The sequence below is a fragment of the Heterocephalus glaber genome, unplaced genomic scaffold (assembly GCF_053883595.1).
Source record: "Heterocephalus glaber isolate CG9 unplaced genomic scaffold, H.glaber_assembly_v1.0 deba00001452, whole genome shotgun sequence".
NCBI lineage: Eukaryota > Metazoa > Chordata > Mammalia > Rodentia > Bathyergidae > Heterocephalus > Heterocephalus glaber.
Window position 1 is genome coordinate 22,202,262 of NW_028258302.1, and position 8,568 is coordinate 22,210,829.

The 8,568-nt window shown below is 50.7% G+C and overlaps 1 protein-coding gene across 2 annotated transcripts in view; it reads left to right on the plus strand.

The window, feature by feature from the left end:
• The window catches only part of Aldh4a1 (aldehyde dehydrogenase 4 family member A1), a 29,982-nt gene extending 25,695 nt beyond the window's left edge, over positions 1 to 4,287 (plus strand). For both annotated transcript variants that reach the window (XM_021262928.2, XM_004850409.4), the window contains one exon: positions 2,914 to 4,287. In XM_021262928.2, coding sequence (XP_021118587.2) covers positions 2,914 to 3,026 — 113 coding nt within the window. In that variant the 3' untranslated portion in view covers positions 3,027 to 4,287. The remainder of the gene's footprint in view (positions 1 to 2,913) is intronic.
• The last annotated feature ends 4,281 nt before the right edge of the window (positions 4,288 to 8,568 follow it).

Here is an 8,568-nt window from a genome sequence, read left to right on the forward strand (position 1 = left end):
CCTTGGGTTCAGGGTTCAGTCAGCACTTTAAGGCATATGTGTCCAAGAATTTGTTTCTTTCTAGGTTATGAAATTTGTTGGCATATAGTTGATTGTAATACTCTCTAATGATCCTTTGTATTTCTGTGGTATCAGTTGTAATGTCTCCCTTCATGGCTCTGATGTTGAGTCTGTTCTCCCTTTTCCTTAGTCTAGGGGTTTGTCAATTTTGTTTATCTGTTTGAAGAACCAACATTTGGTTCTGTTGATCTTTTATTTAATTAATTAATTTATTTGTTTATTTTGGAACTGGAGATCGAACTCAGGACCTTGCACTTGCGAGGCAGGCGGTGGCACCACTAAGCTAAATCCCCAGGCCTCTTTTATATATATATATATTTTTTTGTACCAGGGATCGAACTCAGGTCCTTGCACTTGTGCAGCAGGCGGTGAAACCACTGAGCCAAATCCCCGGGCCCTCTTTTATATATTTTTTAAAGTCTCTATTTCATTTATTTTTGCTCTGATCATTATTATTTTTTTCCTCCTGCTACCTTGGGGTTTGTTTTATTCTTGTTCTTTTAGTTCCTTGAACTTCACTAATAGGTTGTTTGAGATCTCGCTACTTGTTTGATGTAGGCATTGATTGCTGTCAACTTTCCCTTAGTCCTGCTTTTCCTGTGTCCCATAGGTTTTAGTATGCTGTGTCTCCATTTTCATTTGTTTCAAGAAAATTTTAATTTCCTTTTTGATTTCTTCCTTGCTTCATTGGTTGTTCAAGAGGAAATTGTTTGGCTTCCACGTATTTGTATAGTTACAAAAATTTTTCTGGTTATCAATTTCTAGTTTTATTGAATTGTGGTTAGACAGAGATACTTGATATGATTTCAATTTTAAAAGTACTTGTGGGCTTGGGATGTAGATGAGTAGTAGAGTGGATGTTTAGCATGAACAAGGCCCTGGATTTAAGCCCCAGCACCACATACAGAGATTTTTTCCTTGAAACTGGTTTGATGATCTATCATTTGGTGCATCCTGGAGAATGTTCCCTGTGCTAATGAGAAGAACATTCAATCTGTAGTTATTAGATGGAATGTTCTGTAAATATTTGTTAGGTCCCTTTAGTTTAAGGGTGCAGTTTAACTCTGTTGTTTCTTTTTCTTTTTTGTACTGGGGATCGAACTCAGGACCTTGTGCTTGTGAGGCAGGCAGTGGCACCACTGAACTAAATCCCCAGCCCTGTCGTTTCTTTATTGATTTTCTATCTGGATGATCTGTCCATTGATTAAGTTGGGGTGTTAAAAGTTCTCTACTATTACTGTATTGAAATCTGTCTCTCTGGTTAGATCTGTTTTCACTTTATATTAATTAGGTTGTTCTGATATTGGTTGCATATATATTTAGAATTGTTATTTCTTTTTGCTGACTTGACCCCTTTGTCATATTATACTATCTTTCTTGTCTCTCTTTACTGCCTTTAAAGTCTATTTTACCTGATATAAGTATGGCTATTTCCGCTTCTTTTGGACTCCATTTTCATGGAATCTCTAATCTGTACCTTCACTTTCATTTTGCATGTATTCTTAGCAGTGATGTGAGTTTCTTGTAAGCAACATATGGTTGGGTCTTTTTAAATTCATTCAGTCACTCTATCTTCTAATTTGGAGAATTTAATCCATTCACATTTAATGTGATTATCTGTACGTAAGATCTTATATCCTTTTTGAAATTTGGTTTCTACTTTTATTATGACTCTCCTGGCCTGTCAGGTTTCTGCTGAGAAGTCTGCTGTTGGGCAAATTGGGACATTCCTGTGTATCTGTTCATTTTCTCTTGCAGTCTTGAGATTCTTCTCTTTATCTTTCACCTTGGAAAATTTGATTATGGTGTATCTTGGGGTAGACTTGCTTGAGTTAAATCTAACTGGTGACTTTGGACCTTCCTGTACCTGAATATTTGTATCTTTCTCTAGGTTTTGGGAAGTTTTTATTATTATATCTTTCTACTCCTGTGGTATTCTTGAGGCCTTCTTGAACCCCAATAATGGGGTAGCAGGATATTTTAAAGAATACAGATAGACATCCAGATGAAGAGGTGCATAGGATAAAGTCTGGAAGGCTCCTGAGCACAGGAACTTCTGTCCCCATGGAGTTTGGGGTACACCACCCTCCTTGCATGTGGATGTGTTCTTATTCACCAACCCAGATACCCTCAAAACCCCATTCTTTGGTGGGATCTCTGAGGCTTCATTATGTAAGCACCATGTTCAAATCATTGGCCACTGGTGATTAAGTCAGGTTCTAGCCCCTCTACCTGGTGGACCAGGGCTGAAAGTATCAATCCTTAATCACCCAGATGGTTCCCCTCAGCTCCCAGCCCCTAAGAGTTACTCATTAGCATAAATACAGATGTGACTGAAAGGGGCTTATGAGTAACAAAAGATGATCCTCTAACTTGTATCGCTCAGGAAATTCCAAGGGTTTAGGAGCACTGGCTGAGTAGGGAACTAGTTTTGAAGATGAAGCACAGATTTCTTACTGTGTCTCAGGATCACAGCAGTTCTCTGACTCCCCATCCAGTGCTCTTTCTGCAGTGCTCCCTGCCTCCTCCCCTTGCTGGTGGAGCACATGGACCCCCAAGTATTGGCATCATGCCTGCCCATCAGGTAGTATGCCTCATCCAAATTCCACCTGTGCTCACGTGGCCCAGGTGTGCCCAGCAAAGCCCAGTGCTGTGAATATGTCCAGTTTTAGCTGCTGTGGCCCCTCCCAGCTAATAGACAGGGGACAGTGTCCCTCTTTGTCCCTCTGGGACCTTCCTGCCACTTGCTGCAAATGCTGGTACCCTGTTTATTCTACAAGCTCCTCCCTCTTGGCTCTTCTGCCCAGAACCCTTGTGTCTTTTCTGAGAAAAACAGAACTGTCTTTTCCACAGGAACCAATGACAAGCCAGGGGGTCCCCACTACATCCTGCGCTGGACATCGCCCCAGGTCATCAAAGAGACCCACAAGCCCCTGGGAGACTGGTGCTACTCATATATGCAGTGAGCCCTGTTCATTGCCTCCACTGTCCACCTGTCTGTCCATCCAGATGACTGACCTTACTGCACTGACCCCGCTCTGCTCCTCCACAGGCTCCTTATTGACAGCGGCCCTTCTAGAGCCAAGCTTGGTCTCTCCTGCCATTTGTCCATATCCCAGCCCCTCCTGTCACCAGTGTCAGGTGCCCAGGCTCTAGTTTGAGGACATGTTGGGGAAGAAAGGCCCACTGACCCCTTTTCCCATCAGCCACGTTAGAAACCTAACAGATACAACCCTGGTACCTGGCTGGTTCTCCATCAGTCTGCTTCCCTCTCCCCATGCTGAGCCTGGTGGCTCAGGGACCTGAGGAATGGAGAGGGAGCACCTCTGGATGCCCTGTGGGGAAAGGAGGCAGCTCCAGGCCCCGTGACAACCTCATCACTTACAGAGGCTCCTGGCTGTGGCCAGGGGTGGCCTGCAGGGTACAGGGGACACAGCTGCCTCGCCCTCTGTAGTTTGGGCTGCCCCCTTTCACACTCTATCTGTCCAGCCCTCCTGTGGCCAGCTATATGCCTTAGATACTACGTGCCTTCCCCCCTGTACCTGTGTTCCCTAAAGGCCCATGGCCCTTCTGGCCACCTGCCAAGGTGTGAGAGGTGACGGTCCTCCCAGGCCGGTTGTGATTTTGGAAATTTGGGTCACCTCTTCTCTGTTGGGCTATCCCTCAGCTCTCCTGGTCCTGCCTCTAGAGATGTCTGTCCCCAGAGCCCACATAGGGCCTGGATTCCCTTGCAGGGATTCAGCTCAGCCCAGGCTGACATTGCTGGCCCCTTCTCCCTGTTCTGAGACTCAGCTGGGCCAACTGTCAGCTTTGGACTCCTCAGTGGGTTAGTGGCTCTGAGTGACGGGCCGGCCCCTCAGAGGCCTGTTCTTTGCCGGATGCAGCCAGCGAGTAGCTGGGGAAACCCCTCACTGGGTGGGTTCTGAGTGGTCAGAACCTGTGAGGTGTGACTTTCCAGGATGCTACTGAGGGGCTGAGTGCTGGTCCCACAGAGCTGGTGTGGCCACACCCAAGTGCCCATTTCACACCATGGCACACAGTCTGGGGTGGGTCCAGTGCCACCTTGGCCGGAAGTGGGCTCTGTTTCCTTCCGAGCTCTGTGTCATTTCCCATGGTAGGCTGGGTGGGGGGCACAGGCTGGAGGTTTTTCTACTGATTCTGTCTACACTGTGAGGTAGCAGCTGGGCACTCCCCGTGCCACCAATAAAATTCCTGTTACCTATCAAAGCGGTAGTCTTTCTGTTGGGGGTCATGGGGGCAGCTGACTTTTCCTTCTGAGTCTGATGGCACCGCAGTGTGTTGTCAGGTGGCAGACACGGTGCCCTTAGTGTGACAGGAGGAAGGGAGAACCTGGCATCTGAAGAACCTGCTGGAGGTGGCAGGAGCCAGACTTCCTGGGTTCAAATGATGGCTCACTGCTTCCCAGCCAGGTGATTTCCAAAAAGTTCTGTCATCTCCCTGAACTGTCTTTTCATCCATAAAATGGGGTAATTCCGTCTGCTGCACATGCACACAGGAGGATCGATTTATTCATATAGGTCAGGACAGTGCCAGATGGATAATGATCAAAACTGTCACCCATTTAGTCATCATAACAACTGCCATCAGGTGCCATGGGGGTTTTATGTGTCACTTTGGCTGGGTCCCAGGACTCAGACATTTGGCCAAACATTCCAGATGTTTCTGTGAAGGTGTTTTTTAGACGAGTGACATTAAAATCAGTGGCCTTTAAAAAGGAAAATAAATCTGATCACCCTTCATGATGTAGGTGGGCCTCATCCAGTAGTGGATGGTCTTAGTAGAATGGTGAAGGGTAGGTTTCTGCCAGCCCACCGAGCAGATCTTGGGGACAGGCAAGGAGGAGAGACTTCGCCCTGGCAGAGCCCCCATCCTGCCTATCTCCTAGCTGCCACTGCTTGGTTCCAGAAACAGCTTGACTCCAGACAAGGATTTTGCAGGTGGCTGTGCCCAGGGACAAAGGGCAGTGCCTTGAGTGCTCCAGCTGGAGCTCACAGAAGGAAAGGGTGGCATTTTATACCCAAGGGGCATGTGGGCTCGGGGCATGTGGGCTCTGGTCATGTTTTTGAGCAAATAGTAAAATTTGCTCACGGTCACACTGAAACAGAGGCAGAGCTGCCTGATTCCTGGTGATGAGCTTGCCTAGCTAGTTTTATGTGCTACTTTCACAACTTGCTACTTTTAAGAAGGTGGGTTTGAACCCAGGACTAGGTGCCCGCAGCCCATATACCTTGGCCACCTACTCCATCAGGTCCCTGTCTTCTAAGCTCCTCTGCCACTGTCATTTTAAGCTAACCTAGCCCCTCTGCCTCCTTTTGAACTAGGGCAAGACCCCTCTGCCTATGCCCACCCCCCAGACTCAAGGCTGATGGTTCTCAGGCACAGTGCCTGTCTCTGCTCAGGTGCCTGAGGCCTCTTTGCATGGCCAGCACACTAAGTCCCCATGTCCGCGGTCACCCAAGGAGCCCCTTCATTTACCTGCGGTGGCCAGGGGCCTAGCCACAGCCCTGGGCTCAGCATGAGCCATTTGACTGAGGCCGGATGTCCCTGCCACCGCCATCCTACAGGTTGCCAGTCAAGCATGCACTAAGGAAATGAGAGTCCACCTGTGCTGGCTGCTGGTCACCAGGCCTACCCAGAGCCCCAGGGGTTGGCAGGCAGGGTGAGGCCAGCCCTCCTCCTGGACTCGCATCTCCATTCTCATTAAACCTCCTTCCTCACCCCCATCATTGTAACCCTGTGCATTCTGCTTAGGGGCCAGGCTCACTGGGACTGGGCTCTGCCTGGAGTTGAGCTGAGCTCTTTAGCTCCCTCGTCCTCATGGCAGCCCTGTAAAGTGACTTGCTACTCCCATTTAACAGATGGGGAAACTGAGGCAGGGCAGGTTAACGAGTACACTAGTAGGAAAATGAGCAGCCCCATCTCCAGCTGCCAGGCCATTGGCACCACCACTGAATAGCTGCAGAGCCAGACAGCCTGGGACTAGAATCCCAGCCCTGACCCCTCTTAGCTGTTTCTTGACCTCCCAGCTTCAGGGCTGATGTTTCTCGGGGAGCTGAGTCCAAACAAAATGTTTTAAAACAAAGGGTCAGGCTCTGTGCCCTGCTCAAATAATTCTGTACACAAGAACTTCATCCTGGATGCATGGGTGCCCAGGAAGGGGAGGAGCCCTGATCTGACTTGAGAGTCTACCTGGGGGAGGGGAGAGTATCCAGGGTCTTCACACTGAGCTACCTCCCCAACTCTTCTTCACTTTTATTTTGAGACAAGTTCTCATTAAGTCACTAAGTTGCCCAGGCTGGGCTCATACTTGTCATCCTCCTGTCTCAGCCTCCCAAAGTGCTGGGATTACAGGCATGTGCCACCATGCTGGGTTCTGAGCATCTATTGATAAGCTCCGTGTTCCCACTAATGATCATGGGCCATACCAGCCTGCAAGGGAGGAAGTATTATTTTGGCTCCATTTAGAGATAAGAAACTAAGGCTCTGGGAGGTGAAGCTGCTGTGGCCCCCTGTGACCCTGGGGCCTCCCCAGTGCCCATCCTCTGAGCTCCCTCTGGCCAGCTTGAGGGCCACCTGGTTCCCAACCCTCCCCAGGAGACCCTGCTTGCCCATCCTCTACACCCTAAGTCAGGTGAGTCTGGGTCTGCAACCGCCCGGGTCTGTCTGGGGGCAGAGACAGCAGAGGGGGTTGTGGCTGCCAGTTACTGCCCGGGCTGAAACCTCACCCACCCACAGGGCACACGGAGGACGGAAGCCCAGGGCAGCCCTGTTCCTTTCCCCAAGCAGACGCCAAGGCAAGTCCCGGGCCCAAAGCAGCCCCTTGGCCTCCCTGAGTGCTTTGCATAAGTCTGTCCTTCACTTTGGAACCAGCGGCCACACAGGTGTGAGATCGGGCCATGGGTGACAGCTGTGTTAGTCCACCCCGGGGGCATGTGCCATGTGTGCAACACTAAGGACAGTCACGGTGACACGGTGTCTGGCTGTTTGTCTTCTGGGTGGCCAGCACAAGGACCCTGGACGATGTCTCAGCACAGACTGTGGACAAGCTCCAAGCGTTGTGGCAGGCTGGGTCTGGGGACAGCTCATGTGTTGTGGCTGTGGTGTGCAGGGCTTGCTCAGGATCACAGCAGGGGCCTCACCTGAAATGCTAAGCACTGAGTTCATTTTACAGAGAGGCACACTGAGGCTGTGTGAACGGAAGTAACTCCCCCATGGGCTGCCTACCCTTGGGCAGAGCTGAACCAGAAACTCGGGTCAGACTGCCTGTCTGCCTCCTCACTCTGTCTCAGGGTGTCAGGAGGCTGTCCCAACATACTCCTGATTGACTTTACAAGAGTGGAGGGGAAACCAACCTGCTTTTCCGGACTTGGAGTGACTGCCCACTGCATGAATGGCTTTTCCAGCGCCCACCCACACCCTGAGGCTGGGTGACATCCGGCCTGGTTAATCTAGAGGCTCTGTCTCTCGCCCCACCCTCACCATATGCCTCTCTGGGTCACCTGGCTTTCCCAGGAGGCTCAGCACGGCCCATGGCCGCCCAGCTCCAGCAGCCTCTGCCCCCTTTTCAGAGCCCACGAAGGCAGGTCCTGTGGCTACCTTGGAAACTGACCTTCCCTAGCACCTTGGCTTAGGTGGGGCCTGCATGGGGAGGGCTTCAGTGCTCCCACCCGATGGTGGGACCTGTGGTGCCAGCTCCTGCAGGTGAATACCCTATGGTCACACAACATACAGTCTGGGACTTGGGCAGCCTGTGCTGACGTTCTGCGTTTACCACCGTTAGTTGTGTGTCACTCACAAGCCCTTTAACCTCTCTGAGCCTCAGTTTCCTCCTCTTTAAACTGGAAGTAACCATGGCAACTTTGTGGGGGCGTGGTAAAGCAGTAGTAATGCACATGAAATGTCTGGCCCTGGGCATGGCCTCTAACACCCATTGGGGATATTGCTGTCTGTTGTTACAGCTCCTCAGCCCCTGGGGTGTTTGTCAGGGCAGGGACTGTGGTCCTGGATGTCCCTAGAATGCCACTTCAGGAAGATCCTGCAGGGACCACTGCCAAAGGAGGCCTGTGGGGCTGTGGTCTGGGGCACACAAAGCAGGGCACAGCTGGATAGGGCATCTGGGAAGGACAGAATGACTGAGCAGGCCAGGCTGCTGAGGCCTTGGAGGCTGGGCCCAGGGCTCAGACTTGGTCCTGGCCTGGCAGGAGGGAGTCCAAGGTGGGCAGAGTAGAGGAGCAAGGGGGCCGGCTTAAAACAATCTATGAAGGGTGGATGGAGTAGTCCAGGAAGGAGATGACAAGCATCTGGGCTTGGGGTGGGGCCTGGAAAGGGTGCAGGGGCTGAAGAGGAGCCGGAGGCAGAGGCAAGTTTGAGGCGGGGATGCACAGAGTGGTTTCCCCGTAGTATAGATGAGGAAATTGAGGCCCAGAGAGAACACCAGGCCAGAACCCATGCCTTCAAACGTCTCATGTAGAGCTCTTCCTTCTGTTT